General features: G+C 42.2%; 1 protein-coding gene and 1 pseudogene across 1 annotated transcript; one reads left to right on the top strand and one right to left on the bottom strand.

The window, feature by feature from the left end:
- Positions 1 to 4,594: 4,594 nt before the first annotated feature.
- On the bottom strand, positions 4,595 to 4,983 carry LOC115131183 (RING-box protein 1-like; annotated as a pseudogene).
- A 1,091-nt stretch (positions 4,984 to 6,074) lies between these two features.
- Positions 6,075 to 15,263, top strand: gask1b (golgi associated kinase 1B). Its single transcript, XM_029662277.2, has 4 exons — positions 6,075 to 7,202; positions 11,280 to 11,497; positions 11,659 to 11,885; positions 14,398 to 15,263. The coding sequence occupies exons 1-4, from the start codon at positions 6,266 to 6,268 to the stop codon at positions 14,603 to 14,605; spliced, it is 1,590 nt and encodes a 529-aa protein (XP_029518137.1). The 5' UTR covers positions 6,075 to 6,265; the 3' UTR covers positions 14,606 to 15,263.
- The last annotated feature ends 1,479 nt before the right edge of the window (positions 15,264 to 16,742 follow it).

Genomic DNA, 16,742 nt, shown 5'->3' with positions numbered 1-16,742 from the left:
GTCAGTACAGGTGCATCAAAGACCAAGAGACTGAAAAACAGCTTCTATCTCAAGGCCATCAGACTGTTAAACAGCCATCACTAACATTGAGTGGCTGCTGCCAACATACTGATGTAAATGTTTCACTAGCCACTTTAACAATGCCACTTCATATAATGTTTACATACATTACTCATCTCATATGGATATACTGTACTCTATACCATCTACTGCCTCTTGCCTATGCCGTTCGGCCATCGCTCATTCATATATTTTTATGTACATATTCTTATTCATTCCTTTACCCTTGTGTGTATAAGGTAGTTGTTGTGAAATTGTTAGGTTAGATTACTTGTTAGATATTACTGCATGGTCGGAACTAGAAGCATTTCGCTACACTGGCATTAACATCTGCTAACCATGTGTATGTGACAAATACAATTTGATTTGATTTACTGCATGGCTATTACTGAGCAAAAGTATTTAGACTTCCCAAATGCCAAACAGACTTACCCTGTGAAATCAGGATTGGGGGTTGATTCCGAATGTTCTCCAACATCAGTCTTCACAAATTAAAAGATGATTCCACTGAAAACTAAACAAGACTTTGTATATGCCATATGATTGTCGAGAGCTTCAAAGTATTCAAGTGATGCTCCAGAGCCTATGTATACATTTTTTGTGTACTAAGTCATCCATGTCCTATGACAGGGTTCTCCAACTGGTGGCCCACGGCTTCGGCCCGCAGGTGGTTTATTTGTTCCCTCAAGTTCTGAGCAAAACATAAGACTGTAAAAACACCAGGAAATCAGCTCGAAGTGATTTTAATTTAGGGAATATGTTCCCATGTATTCCCACGCATAATAGCGAGACATGAAATGCCTTGAAAGTATTCACACCCCTTGACTTTTTCCATGTTGTGTTACACAACACCCAATAATGTCAAAGTGGAGTCATGTAAAAAAATAAATAATAATAAAACATTAACTTGTTATGGCTGGGGGCAGTATTGAGTAGCCTGGATGAATAAGGTGCCCAGAGTAAACTGTCTGCTACTCAGGCCCTGTTGCTAATATATGCATATTGGATAGAAAACACTTTGCAGTTTCTAAAACTGTTTGAATGATGTCTGTGAGTATAACAGAACTCATATGGCAGGCAAAAACCTGAGAAAAATCCAACCAGGGAGTGGGAAATCTGAGGTTTGTAGTTTTTCAACTCATTCCCTATCGAATGCACCGTGTCTATGGGGTCAAATTGCACTTCCCAAGGCTTCCACTGGATGTCAACAGTCTTTAGAACCTTGTCTGATGCTTCTACTGTGAAGGAGGGAGGAATGAGAGGGGATTGAGTCAGAGGTCTGCCAGAGAGGCATGAGCTGACCACGCGCGTTCACGTGAGTTAGCTTGAGTTCCATTGCATTTCTGGAGACAAAGGAATTCTCCGTTGGAACGTTATTGAAGATTCATGTTAAAAATATCCTAAAGATTGATTCTATACATCGTTTGACATGTTTCTACGGACTGTAACGGAACTTTTTGACTAAACGCGCGAACAAAGGAGGTATTTGGACAAATTATGGACATTATCGAACAAAACAAACATTTATTGTGGAACTGGGATTCCTGGGAGTGCATTCTGATGATCATCAAAGGGAAGTGAATATTTATAATTCTATTTCTGACTTCTGTTGACTACACAACATGGCGGATATCTGTTTGGGTTGTTTTGGTCTCTGAGCGCTGTACTCAGATTATAGCATGGTTTGCTTTTTCGGTAAAGCTTTTTTGAAATCTGACACAGCGGTTGTATTATTCCGTGCATAATAGTTGTATCTTTTAACAATGTTTATTATGAGTATTTCTGTAAATTGATGTGGCTCTCTGCAAAATCACCGACTTTGTATACTGAGATTTTTTAAATATAAATATTAACTTTATCGAACAAAACATGCATGTATTGTGTAACATGAAGTCCTATGAGTGTCATCTGATGAAGATCAAAGGTTGGTGATTAATTTCTCTCTTTTGCTTTTTGTGACTCCTCTCTTTGGCTGGAAAAATGGCTGTGTTTCTGTGACTTGGCTCTGACCTTACATAATCGTTTGGTTTGCTTTCGTCATAATGCCTTTTTGAAATCGGACACTGTGGTGGGATTAACAAGAAGTGTATCTTTAAAATGGTGTAGAATACTTGTATGTTTGAGGAATTTTAATTATGGGATTTCTGTTGTTTTGAATTTTGGCGCCTTGCACTTTCACTGGCTGTTGTCATATCGATCTCGTTAGCGGGATCTCAGCCCAAAGAGGTTTTTAAGAGCTGAAATGTCTTGAGTCAAAAATAATTTAACCCCTTTGTTATGGCAAGCCTAAATAAGTTCAGGAGTAAAAATGTGCAAGTCACATAATATGTGTGCAATAGTGTTTAACATGACTTTTAAATGCAGGGCCGGTCCTGGCCGTTCTGCCACCCTAGGTGAGACAAAAAAAAAATTATCCAAAAGAAGTGGGTCGGTGCTAACTGGGGTGTAGCCTACCATGTCGGCCCCACAGTGAAATTTTAGGAATTCCCATCCATGTGGTAGACCCACCGTTTGTAAAACAGGCCGTTGCATTTACTTTATTAGTCCTGATTCCTGTGACTAATCAATTTGGCTATTTAAACTCTAAATATCAGCTACTCAACATCTGGAGGAGTTATCCTGAGCCTATTTGCAATGTGTTTACACAGTGGGAAATGCAGAAGTATTTTACTTTTTGCTATGAACAGCTTGTAAAACATTGGCTAATACAAACTTGAAACAACAATTTAGCCCACATGGGATGAAACTCCTGGACAGCAGTTGTTAGTAGCTTGATTGTCCATTCCATATTGTCCATTTTACTTTGACCTTAGGATATATTGTTTGTTAATTTGTCAACGCATGTTTCATTTGATTGCAAGCCATTTAGGTTAGGCTATTTGATCAGAGAAATCTGCATGATGTAGCCTAAAAGTTTCAGTCTCATTGTATTGCCATACATTTTAATCTCCAACCTTTAGGCTGCAAAAAGGCCACATACTTTTCTACCATATCCTATATCTGCTTCATGGTTTATGTTAATTATTGTTTTGATGGAATGCTGGTGGAGTGGCAAAGTGAAGCATCTCTCCAACAGCACCCTGGAGAGTCGCACTGGGAATGGACAAGAAATATATTGTGTGACCCTGCCTTTGACAAAGTGGGCACTGCTTATCATAGGGCGGCATAAGCGCTAACCTAAAAAGTCCATATGCCACTGGTTGAGAGAAATTTTCATTATTTTTGGCCAAAATTAGTCAGTTGGTCAGTTTAGCTCAGAAAAAGCTGCAGGAGGGCGCCTAATCCTACCTAATGAGGGGGCCGACCATGTTTGAATGACTGCCTTATCTCTGTACCCCACACATACAATTATCTGAAGGTCCCTCAGTAGAGCAGTGAATATAAAACACAGATTCAACCACAAAGACCAGGGAGGTTTTCCAATGCCTCGCAAAGAAGAACAAAAAAAAAAGTAGACATAGGATATTCCTTTGAGCATGGTGAAGTTATTCATTACACTTTGGATGGTGTATCACTACACCCAGTCACTACAAAAATACAGGCATCCTTCCTAACCCAGTTGCCGGAGAGGAAGGAAACAACCCAGGGATTTAACCATGAGTTCAGTGGTGACTTTAGCTACTCCACAATTTGAACCTAAATGACAGAGTGAAAAGAAGGAAGCATGCATCCTGTTTGCAACAAGGCACTAAAGTAATACTTCAATAAATGTGGCAAAGCAATTCACTTTTTGTTCGGAATACAAAGTGTTATGTTTCCGGCAAATCTAATACAACACATTACTGGGGATTTTTTCAGGATAAAAAATAAAATGGAATGGAGCTAAGCACAGGCAAAATCCTAGAGGAAAACGTGGTTCAGTCTGCTTTCCACCAGACACTGGGAGATGAGTTCAGCTTTCAGCAGGACAATAACCCGAAACAAGGCCAAATCTACACAGGAGTTGCTTACCAAGAAGACACTGAATATTCCTGAGTGGCAGAGTTACAGTTTTGATTGAAATATGCTTGGAAATCTATGGCAAGACCTGAAAATGGTCGTCTAGCAATGATCAACCATCAATTTGACAAAGCTAAGAATTTTGAAAATAATTACAATTGGAAAATGTTGCACAATCCAGGTATGGAAAGCTCTAAATACTCACAGCTGTAATCTTTGCCAAAGGGGCTCCTACAAAGTATTGACTCAGGGGTGTGAATACTTAGGTCAATTAGATTTCTGTATTTGATTTTCAATACATTTGCAAAAGTTTCAAAAAACCTGTTTTCACTTTGTCATTATGGGGTATTGAGTGTAGATCAGTGAGAGAAAAAAAGTAATGTAATCCATTTTGAATTCAGGCTGTAACAACAAAATGTGGAGTAAGTCAATGGGTATGAATGCTTTCTGAAGGCACTGTATGTGATTGTATACAAGGTTTGAAATGATTATGTTTAGGTCAAATATTACATCTGTTTGGGCTTCTTGTGGTCATTTTGCAATCTAAAATGTATTTGTAATTATATTCCGGGCCCCTGGACCATCCACTCAAGAAAAGAAAAAGAAAAGCGAAAGCATGAAACTTGCAGAAGCCCAGGTAATGGTCCAGAGTCTTGCACCTAGTGTCCATATTTCTGAAACTCCCACTCCCTGTTGTCTAGGGAGCACACCTGCCTGGTCTTCAACCAACGGGAGATGCAGTGGAAATGGAATGCATGATTGCAGACTCCCCAGGCTACGGTGGACTCCTCTGACGTGGCAGAGGCCTGGTACTGCATAGATATGCATAGATACATCATGTGATTGCTACAGATGGCACAGTTGTCCACCACAATGTCCCGAGCCCAAAGTGCCACTTCATTTCACTTCAAAACGTTTCTTGCTTGCTCCACTATTCATGGTGCTTGGGGTATCAACATCCATTACTGCTGCCATTCTATCCATGCTGGCTTTCATGGGCTACCTGAAACATACAGGCGGTCGCTAATTTATTGATGGGAAATTTGCCTAAATGGATAATGGAACCCTTCAAAGACTACATTTTTGTTGTTGGTGTGACATCATTACATCCAGCTGTTTCCATCGACACAAGTCAAATTTTGAATGAAAAATGCACACAAGCAGACAATTGTCACATCTATTTTCTATATGTTGATAAAATAATACCAATCACTGGACAAGTGAATGGAAACATAGCTAGTGATAAGTTCAATGGACATCAAGCAATATGCATTGTTGATTTTAGGACTGCGGATCTAGGATTGGACTTTTAGATAATAAAGAATACAATTACATGGACAGGAGGGGACCTGAGCCTAGATCAGCACTCATACTATTTATGAATACAGGGTCTGGCTCCCTCATGTGCTTAGGGTCAAAATTTCAGTCAGAGATATTTTGCATATTTTAACAAGATGATTGATATACCTTTTAACACTTACAAATGCTCGACTACAGGAAATCCTGCTTGGTCACAGAGATTGTTGCTAGTCTACATAATTTAAGTATATCTAATCTGCTCAAACCAACACTTCCTGGCAAGTGTGATGATGCTGATGGACTGTTTCCTGTTTTTACATTCTGCCCTACCTTGCACATCCCAAGGAATGTTTCCTTTTCCCTTCTGTGTTATTGTTCTGCAGCACTGACATCACACTAGAGTAGGTATTTCTGACCTTCTATATTGTTATCCTAGTACCACTGACCAGGTTCAACAGTTTTTCCAAATACTAGACAATAGGCTCGACCAGACAAACATACACACACACACATTTGATCACATCGCTGTGTAAAACTACACCAGCAGATGTCGTCTGAGGGATGTTACTTTTACACACATTCAAACCACTGACCAATGCAATATTATATGCGGTTAATATAGGTGATATGGATTGTTTGGGCTATTATTGTCATACATGTATGATAGTGGGGGCTATATGCTTCATTTATTCATGTCCTGACATGATTATGTTATCTGTTTTGACAGTTGTCCCTACTAATTCTCTATAGCAACAAAGCAACCCTTCCTCTGTTGCGATGACACATTGACCTAAACAAGGATTACCACATCCCCTCTCATCGCGTTCTGATTTTGGACATCACTTTTTTTCAGTTGAAAATTACTTTCGGAAGTTATGCGCCGCCAGCGCCGCCGCTGTCCTTATCCTTATTTGAGCTCCGGGCAAAGTCAAACAGATAGCCTAACCATGTCGGATCACGAGTTCTAATGGAGACGTTAATACGTCCTGGAGACATCAAAAAGTCTCTCATTCTTTGGTCGTGTTCGTCTTTTCTGAGGATATCTAACTGCGTTCGGAGGTATCCCCCGTCGAAAAGGAATTTGATCATCGTGGGTGCATGTTGTGTGTACCTGTTTTTCGTGGTTTCCCAGGTTGGACATTCGTTGCTGCACCAGGATAGACGATTAGGCAGACACGGGTACAAGAAGAGTTTGGTACTATACACTCTGAGGTTCAATGATGACAGCCCGTCGGAAACAGCCGACTCACCAACCGGTGCTAACGACGACTCTTTATTACCCTCCGTGGTTCCAACGCGGTCCAATGTGGTGTACATAACACTAAAGTCAAGGCGCATTAAACCATATATTATGAGGGGAACAGTGAGACCGAAATTAAGGAGAAAAGCGAGGAGAACCAAACCCAATGAGGGATTTACGCAAAATAAAATTGGCACATTGAAGAGGGAGGAATGGAGACAAAAGCGCACTAACCGAATCGACATAACTTGGAAACAAATTAACACCATAAATCATGCAACACGAGATGTAAGCTCGAATTTAAAGATGCAAACAGAACCTCACGTCAGTTCTATCCGAATATACAGTGAGAGGGCACCGCCGTGGTTCAGCAAAGAGGACATTAGTGCCATGCGCTTTCTTGCTGATGGTAAAGTTTCGCGTATTCATGAAGTGTCCAATAAGGAATTTATCCCCCTCTTGCTGTTTGAAAGCACATCATATTTGTCCTTGATCCATTCTGACAAACAGAACGATTTCAAGGACCATAAAGAGTGTATAGGACAATGTGGAGTTATCAAAAGTCCAGTGGACACGAGCGAGGTTTTCGCTTTCCATTTGGATAGGGTCTTGGGACTGAACCGGAGCGTTGCCGCTGTCAGCAGGAAGTTTCCGTTTGTACAAGGTAGGCCCATTGTCCACCGACTAGGGTAGAAAAGCTACCGGAATTTTTCCAATGTTACCGTCACCTTCAGTAATTTTGGTTATTAACAGAATCTATGGTAATTTTTACTTGAATAACAAAAAGTATGAATGTATTATATGTGTACTTATTGTCCATGGATTTGTTGTAGATAGACCATATGGTTCAAGAGAAAATAGTTGAATTATTGAAAAAAAGCATCTAATCAACAATGGCATAATTTCCGATTAACTGTGCAACTCTTTCAACTATTGACTGTGTTCACAACTGCCACTAGTTTGAAGTCAAAACATGACGACAAATACATATTGACTTAGTAAAATAAATAAGTATAAAAGGAAATCTCATGCTTAACCCTCATATTAAACACCAATTGAATTCACTAAGTTTATGGTTTATATTTAGGATAATGTTTTACGGATTTGTGATTCTATAAAAAAAAAAATCATTTATTTATTTCATATTTTACATGTGATAAGGCTAATGAGAGGGCCAGAGATTAGACACCTGTAATAATCTGAAGTACTCAAAAGGGCCACTAGATGTTTTGTGATAGAATATTTTACATTCTGTCCCTGCAGCAGTGAAGCATCGCTTACCCCTGTTTAACGATTTTGTAAATGAGCTAAAGGTGACCTGGGATTCCCCTCATTCAGCCAGGCAGGTGCTGCCATGAATGTAGACAGTATGGAGAAAGTGTGGCTCGATTGCACACTGCAGATGGATGGAAAGCTAGCAAGTTATTTATCTCCAGAGCCTAATAAGGGGGCTAATCCGAGCCTGGAGCTTCTGAATAAACGGTGCCGATTTTTCGGTGGATCAGCAGAACAAATTGTACCAGGCTGAGGGTGTGGTGGCTCAGTTGTTGAATGTGGTCATGATACTGCAGATGCATCATACTGATTTGCTGCAGGAGGTAAATAATATCGTGGAGGTGGGGAAGCCGGTTTCAGAGCTTCTCTACGAAATCTGCATTGCGGCTAATTTTGTGCTGCGTCTGTCCTGGCTGTATGGAAAAGTATGGGGCCAATGGTAGTGGCTCAGCGCCACCTCTGCTTGACGTTGTCCCAGATTCCTGATTGCCCCAGGCCAGGGGTGGCTTCGAGGTCGGTTTCTGACCGTCTTGGTTCTTCTGGGCAGTGGTGGATGTCTTGGCACAGTCACCGCATTGGGTTTAAGGATAGCGGGGTGAAAGCAGACTATTCTGCGGCGCAGGGGAAGAAGCAGCCCTCGTGACCCTAGCTAGATGCTGGGGGAGGGGCATGTTCTTGGGGCCCTGCTCCCCAAGTGTTTACTGTGGCAATACTGCTCCCAATGGGGGCAAGTTACTGTTTGCTGAAATTCCCGATCCCGGTGTGGGGCAGGTATTAGAACAGCGGTACCACATTGCTTCTACCCAAAGTTTCTCTGTGTTCAGGGGTATAGAGAGTGTGGGCATAATTAACACAGTTCCCACATTCAGACTCACAGTTGTCAAGGTTGGTGGATATGGAAACAAGCGTGACAGAAAAAACAAATTATCCCAGTCTTCAGGGTGGCATTCTGCCCCTTCAGAAGATAATATGGGGAGACGGTCAGCATGCTCCGTCAAGTAGCAGGTATGTGCAGTTTCACCATGGGTGATGAGGGGGTACGGTCTGCAATTTGCTGTGCGTCCTCTTCCTTTTGGTGGCGTTAATACGTCAATGGTCCTCGAGGTGCTAGTGCTTGTCTTGAGAGGAGATTTACTCTTTCCTTCAAAAGCAGGCTATTCGGGTGGCAACCGTGTCAGAAGTACACAGGGGCCACCCGTGTACTAGTGCTTCTTAGTTCCCAAGAGGGATGGAAAGTTGCATCCCATCCTGGACTTGCATGTTTTAAACAAGCACCTCAAGGTTTGCAAGTTCAAAATGGTCAGACTTCGCCGGCTAATGCAGTCAGTGCGTCCCAGCGATTGGTTCAGGTCCATGGATCTGAAGGAATGCGTATTTTCATGTAGCTATACATCCTCCCCACAGGAAGTGTTGGAGGTTTCATTTAGATGGTGTGACCTATGAGTTTCTGGTGCTGCCTTGGGGCTCTCCCCATTACCCACACCTTTTCTATGGTGGTGGAAGCGGCTTTGGCACTTGTGCGGTGCAGTGGATCAGAGTATTGGCCTATCTGGACAATTGGCTGGTCATACCGGAGTCGAGGGAACAGATGGAGCTCCACACTGCCATGCTGGTTTCCCATATTCAGTCTCTGGAGTTCATAGTGCATCACAAGAAAAGTTGTTTCGCTCAAGCTCTGCGCATTCAGTTTCTGGGTCTAGTTCTGGGCTCTGAATCATGTGTTTTTGTCCCAACAGAGGAGGGTCGCATTCAGAGTCTGTCTGGGATGGTTTCATTTGGAGCACGCCATGCCTTTTTGTTTGTGCCTGTGGTTATTTGGGTTTCTATAGCTACACCAAAAGAAGGATTTGGTCAGCAGTGCAAAGTGCACTGCATATCAATTACCTAGTGTACTGACTGTCGCTGAGGCGTTTCCTTCCGATGTTGGAGGGACAGAATGTGTTGGTAAGGTCCGAAAACAGAACAGCAGTAGCGTACATCAACAGGCAGGGGGGTACGTGGTCTCGCTCATTCCTAAACCTGGCCCTATATCTGCTCGAATGGAGCAGTCCGCATTTCCTGTCACTCGGGGTGACGTACTGGGGGGGTCCTATCTCTACAGAGTGGAGACTGCACCCCTCGGTGTTGCCCAGATTTGGGACCGGTTCAGCAGGGCTTATGTAGGTCTTTACGAATTGTGAGAAAACATGCATTGTTGTCTGCCTTGGGGTGTGGCAGCGTGTAAAGTGTGCATTATCAGGGTTACCACAGTTTCTTGTGGATTTCAGCCTTGGTCTACCGTGACATCGTACAGTTTCCAGGTTCCTGCCGTGGTTCATAGACTCTATGCAGCATGCATGTGCCAAGTCACAACAGGTGTTGCGGTTCCTTGTCTGAGTTCTGACATTTCAGGCTCGCAAGGTAAGTATTGTTCTTGGAACAGTGGGGTCTATGGATATGGACTGCAGTGGCAGCGTGTCAGTGTGCATAGCCAAGTTGCAGCAGGTTATGGTTCCCTATATAGGGCTCTGACAGTTCAGGCCTCATGAGGCTCTGACAGTTCAGGCTTCTCGGGTAAGTATTAAGGAAAAAGGTGGCTTCTGTATCCCATTTTTGGATCTGGTGGAACCTGTGTGCTTGGGTAACCGTGGGCCTCCTAGTTTGGTACTCTCTGACCCGGCTTGGGGCGTGATTGCATGTCCCCATAGTATGTTATACCGAGTGACCGATTGAAAGGTAACGTACAGTTATGAAAATAACTACTGTTCCCTGAAGGAGGGAACCAGGTATAATATATTTTGGCCTCGCACCATCAGGGCTTGTTGAAGAGCAGTACTGAATTGAGGAAATTAATGTGGCCCCAGGAAGGCGGAGCTTCTGAGGGCGGGCTCGCCATCCATTGGCCCTTTTGGCGTGATTTCAGTTTTCTTCAGGTGAATATGATTGGTGATTGACTTCCCATATTATGTTATACCTCATTCCCTCCTTCATGGAACAGTAGTTTTATTCATCACTGTGTTTTATTTGTCACATGCACCAGTACAGTGAAATGTTTAACTTGCAAGCCCTACCCAAGAATGCAGCATTCAATATTCAAATATAATAGTTTTATTTGTATTTAGTTTTACGACTAGACTAATTTACTCGTGAATGTTAAGGTGACATTTTAATAGCATGTAGGCTATGACACGTCTATCTCTTCCCAAAATCAGCATTCCAGGAATGTTGTAGCCAATGTAATATTATAAGGCCAAGCATATTTGTGAGCAGAAGTATCAGCCCTGGAGCTATGAAGCCTGTGAGTGCTAGCTCCTTTAGCCAGCAGAGCATGCAGCTGTCTGAGTCCTCATGAGTCTGTGGGAGAGGTTGAGAAACAGAGGTGTAAATGCATAACGCCGTGGGCCAACACAGACATTGCACATACGGCCCATGTTCGAAGCCCGGTAGGTCACACTAACATTACCTCTGGATCCCCCTCATCCCACAGATGGCCAGCCTTGCCCCGTGGTGCTGTGGGATGGTTCTCTCTCTCCAGGGGACAATGCAGAGGGCCAGTCCACTGTGAGGATGACATGGGGGGAGTACCAGAGCTCCCTCAAACAGAGGTGCTGGAACAGGAACGTCACGCCCAAGCCTAACTCTGGCTGCTCCAGCATTCACCATTATGAGTGGAGCAAACTAGCCCTGTTTGATTTCCTGTTGCAGGTACTGTACGATCACACGTGTTTGGTCTTTCAAATGAACTACAGTGTTAAATGTCTTCAGAAGGAAGCTTGTCAAACTAGGACACTGTTGGATTGAGATAATTGGCAATGGCATCACTCTTTTGAGGTAATAGCTTAGGTAAATAATGTTTGTCTCTTCAGATATACAGCCGATTGGACCGGAACTGCTGTGGGTTCAGGCCTCGTCAGGAGGACGTGTGTGTGGAGCAGGGCCACCACCTGGAATGTGGGGATATGGACAGTTTGACGCTGGCCAACATCATCCACAGGGGTCACGACCCCAGGCACTTGGTCTTCACTGAAAACAAGGGCTTTTTCGACCGCGACGAGGACAACTTGGACTACAAACTACTGGAGGGAATCAAGGAGTGAGTCCACGTCAAAATACAGTACCAGTCAAAAGTTTGGATACACCTACTCATTCAAGTGTTTTTCTTTATTTGTACTATTTTCAACATTGTAGAATAATAGTGAAGACATCAAAACTATGACATAACAGATATAGAATCATGTAACTGAAGAAAAGTGTTAAACAAATCAAAATATTTAGATTCTTCAAAGTAGCCACCATTGTCTTTATGACAGCTTTACACACTCCTGCCATTCTCTCAACCAGCTTCAGCTGGAATGCTTTTCCAACAGTCTTGAAGGATTTCCCACATACGCTGAGCACTTGTTGGTTGCATTTTCTTCACTCTGTGGTCCAACTCATCATAAACCATCTAAATTGGGTTGAGGTCAGGTGATTGTGGAAGCCAGGTCATCTGTTGCAGCACTCCATTACTCTGCTTCTTGGTCAAATATCCCTTACACAGCCTAATGGTGTGTCAGGACAATGTCCTTTTGAAAAACAAATGTTAGTCTCACTAAGCGCAAACCAGATGGGATGGCATATCGCTGCAGAATGCTGTGGTAGCCATGCTGGTTATGTGTGCCTAGAATTCTAAATAAATCACTGACAGTGTCACCAGAAAAGCACCATCACACCACCTCCTCCATGTTTCACAGTGGGAACCACATATGCAGAGGTCATCCGTTCACCTACACAGTGGTTTGAACCAAAAATCTCAAATTTGGACTCATCAGACCAAAGGACAGATTTCCAATCATGTCCATTGCTCGTGTTTCTTGGCCTAAGCAAGTCTTCTTATTATTGGTGTCCTTTTAATAGTGATTTCTTTGCAGCAGTTCTCCCGAGTGGCGCAGGGGTCTCAGGTACTGCATCAGAGGCATCACCACAGTCTCTGGTTCGATTCCAGACTGTGTCACATCCCGCCATGATTGGGAGTCCCATAGAGCAGCGCACAATTGGCCTGGGTAGGCCATCATTGTAAATAACAATTAGTTCTTTACTGACTTGCCTAGTTAAATAAGGTTCACATAGTCTCTACTGGACAGTTTATGTTGATGTGTCTGTTAATTGAATTCTGTGAAGCATTTATTAGGGCTGCAATTTCTGAGGCTGGTAACTAATGAACGTATCCTCTGCAGCAGAGGTAACACTGGGTCTTTCTTTCCTGTGGCGGTCCTCATGAGAGCCAGTTTCATCGTAGTGGTTGATGGTTTTTGCGACTGCACTTGAAGAAATGCTCAAAGTTCTTAATTTTCTGGATTGATCTACCTTCATGTCTTAAAGTAATGATGGACTGTCATTTTTCTTTGCTTATTTGAGCTGTTCTTGACATAATATGGACTTGTTATTTTACCAAATAGGGCTATCTTCTGTATACCACCCATACCTTGTCACAACACAACTGATTGGCTCAAAAGCATTAAGAAGGAAAGAAATTCCACAAATGTTATTTTAACAAGGCACACCTGTTAATTGAAATGCATTCCAGGTGACTACCTCATGAAGCTGGTTGAGAGAATGCCAAGATTGTGCAAAGCTGTCATCAAGGCAAAGGGTGGCTATTTGAATAATCTCAAATTTGTTAAACACTTTTTTGCTTACTACATGATTCCATGTGTTATTTCATAGTTTTGATGTCTTCGCTATTATTCTACAATGTAGAATAAAGAAAAACCCTTGAATGAGTAGGTGTGTCCAAACTTTTGACTGGTACTGTATATAGACAGCATAGTGAATTGATAATAACAATACAGTTATTGTTCTGAATAGTACTATATAGTACAAAAACAAAAACAAACAAAAGTATTTGCAAGCAATATTTCTGTACAGTGTGCAGAATTGTTTTATTCTCAGCTTTCAATCAGCAACTATCTACAATGTACCCCCTGCATACAATTTGTGGTTGATTCAGCTCTTAGTCTAGAGATTCCTCCCTGTTGACTTCACACTGTGGGAAAATACTAACACGCATTCTAACACGTAATCGCCAAGTGCATGCCTTTGTTAGGAAGTCTATTATACCCACCCATAGGCTTGGTGACACACCCAGGGACATTCCCTGTGTTTCATCTTCATTTTGTGATGAATAAATCAGTGGAACAAACCACTGGGAGGACCAAGTGGGGGGACTTTGTTCTGGCACTGACAGTGGTCACCTCTCCTCTTATATGGCTTGTAGTGATCTTTTTCAAACAGAGGCTTTCAACTGGATTTCACATTAGTTAAAGATTAGAAGGCTCCGGCCTGGATAATGTACTCTAGGCATGGGCAGAATGAGATTATATTACCTTGAATTACATTATGCCATTGTAGAATTTATGAATATTGGGAGTACATCTTTTTTAATTAAGGAATACATTATTTCTATGCCTTTGCATATAAATGTACAGTATGTGGATATGGATCAAACAGTTGTGGTCATAGTTTGTTAAACAGTTACTGACTAGCCAAATAAAGTGCTACCATCTAACCAAATAGTGTTGCCAACTATCCAAGTAAATTAAATTACCAACTTCTTCTCCACCCAGGCTTCCAGAACAGGCAGTGGCCGTGTTGATGAGCCAGAAGCTGAGGGAGAAGCTCCTCCAGTCACTGTTCCTGGATCAGCTGTACTGGGAGAGCCAGGGAGGACGGCAGGGCATCGAGAAGCTCATCGACGTCATTGAGAGACGGGCCCAGGTTCTCCTAACATACATCAATTCCCACGGCATCAAAGTGGTGCCCATGAATGTATGACATCACAGGGTTTGGAAAAGGAGAGAAGATGGAGAGTAGATATAGACAGGGAATTTGATCTTCCACAAAGACCAAGCCATTTGTCATTTTTTAAGTTCCCTTTCCGAAAGCCAAAAAAACAACCTCCATTCCTCGAATCAAAATATTTGCCAGTGAAAGAACTACCAGGGTCTCGAGGGTTTTCACTCCAACAGGACGTACTGTATTGGCTGATTTGGTATCAAGCCAGAATCTCACAGCTCTGAATTGTCAAGCTGAAACATTACTCTTAGTATTCATTATACAAAATGGCTACAGTTCTGTATTCAATAACCCAACAGTCTTACTGTAGTCTTTTGCTTTGTTATTATAATATTTAATGTTACTCATCTACAGTATAACTAATACAGTAAACAATTATTTGTAGCATTTCTTTGGGCCTTATTCATGTACCATAGTGCTCCTCCGACTTCACCTTACAGTAGCCTACAACTCTGATGGTTTAACATCTGTCTAACTTGCCACAAGTAAAATTAGTTAGAAATTGTTTTGATATTATACAAAGTGTTTCATTTGTACCGCTTAAGATGTTAGTCCTCCAACATTACCAATTGTATTGTTTATATTTATTTTAATAATATTTCAAATGTTGATTAAAAAAAATACATGTAAATGAAAATACATGTACTTTTACTTGAAACATGAGACTTTGACCCAGAAACAAATTAGCACAATAACATATACAGTAGGCTGCCCCCTCTCTGGTCTTTCAACCATGACATCATCAGCCTTAAAAGTGTCAGACAAGTCAAGGACAGAAATAGTTGGTGCCTATGAAACATGAGCCAAAGCACTGTCTGTTTTGCAAGGCTGATATAAACAGAGTCTTGCGATTGAGCCTATATAGACTATGAAGCTTTGTGGGGTCATTTTCCATGTCAGTGCCGGGAGTAGGAGCGGTTGTTGTTTTAACTCCTTTGAACCCTCATTAACACAGCCCTCATTAACACAGCCCTCAGTGTGTGTTTTTCATGGAGGGCCCCACTCTTTCCCAGTTAGTTTCAATGAGTCTAAGCCAGTTCTTCCAGGCTCACACGCATACATACAGTGGGGCAAAAAGTATTTAGTCAGCCACCAATTGTGCAAGTTCTCCCACTTAAAAAAGATGAGAGGCCTGTAATTGTCAGCATAGGTACACTTCAAATATGACAGACAAAATGAGAAAAGAAAATCCAGAAAATCACATTGTAGGATTTTAATGAATTTATTTGCAAATTATGGTGGAAAATAAGTATTTCGTCACCTACAAACAAGCAAGATTTCTGGCTCTCACAGACCTGTAACTTCTTATTTAAGAGGCTCCTCTGTCCTCCACTTGTCATCAGTATAAAAGACACCTGTCCACAACCTCAAACAGTCACACTCCAAACTCCACTATGGCCAAGATCAAAGAGCTGTCAAAGGACAGCAGAAACAAAATTGTAGACCTGCACCAGGCTGGGAAGACTGAATCTGCAATAGGTAAGCAGCTTGGTTTGAAGAAATAAACTGTGGGAGCAATTATTAGGAAATGGAAGACATACAAGACCACCGATAATCCCCCTCGATCTGGGGCTCCACGCAAGATCTCACCCCGTGGGGTCAAAATGATCACAGGAACGGTGAGCAAAAATCCCAGAACCACACGGGGGGACCTAGTGAATGACCTGCAGAGAGCTGGGACCAAAGTAACAAAGCTTACCATCAGTAACACACTACGCCGCCAGGGACTCAAATCCCGCAGTGCCAGACGTGTCCCCCTGCTTAAGCCAGTACATATCCAGGCCCGTCTGAAGTTTGCTAGAGAGCATTTGGATGATCCAGAAGAAGATTGGGAGAATGTCATATGGTCAGAAGAAACCAAAATAGAACCTTTTGGTAAAACCTCAACTCGTCGTGTTTGGAGGACAAAGAATGCTGAGTTGCATCCAAAGAACATCATACCTACTGTGAAGCATGGTGGTGGAAACATCATGCTTTGGGGCTGTTTTTCTGCAAAGGGACCAGGATGACTGATCCGTGTAAAGGAAAGAATAAATGGGGCCATGTATCGTGAGATTTTGAGTGAAAACCTCCTTCCATCAGCAAGGGCATTGAAGATGAAACGTAGCTGGGTCTT

Source organism: Oncorhynchus nerka, linkage group LG6, assembly GCF_034236695.1.
Source record: "Oncorhynchus nerka isolate Pitt River linkage group LG6, Oner_Uvic_2.0, whole genome shotgun sequence".
Lineage (NCBI taxonomy): Eukaryota > Metazoa > Chordata > Actinopteri > Salmoniformes > Salmonidae > Oncorhynchus > Oncorhynchus nerka.
The sequence above is the reverse complement of the archived record's forward strand: the minus strand, read 5'-3'. Positions and strand labels throughout refer to the sequence as shown.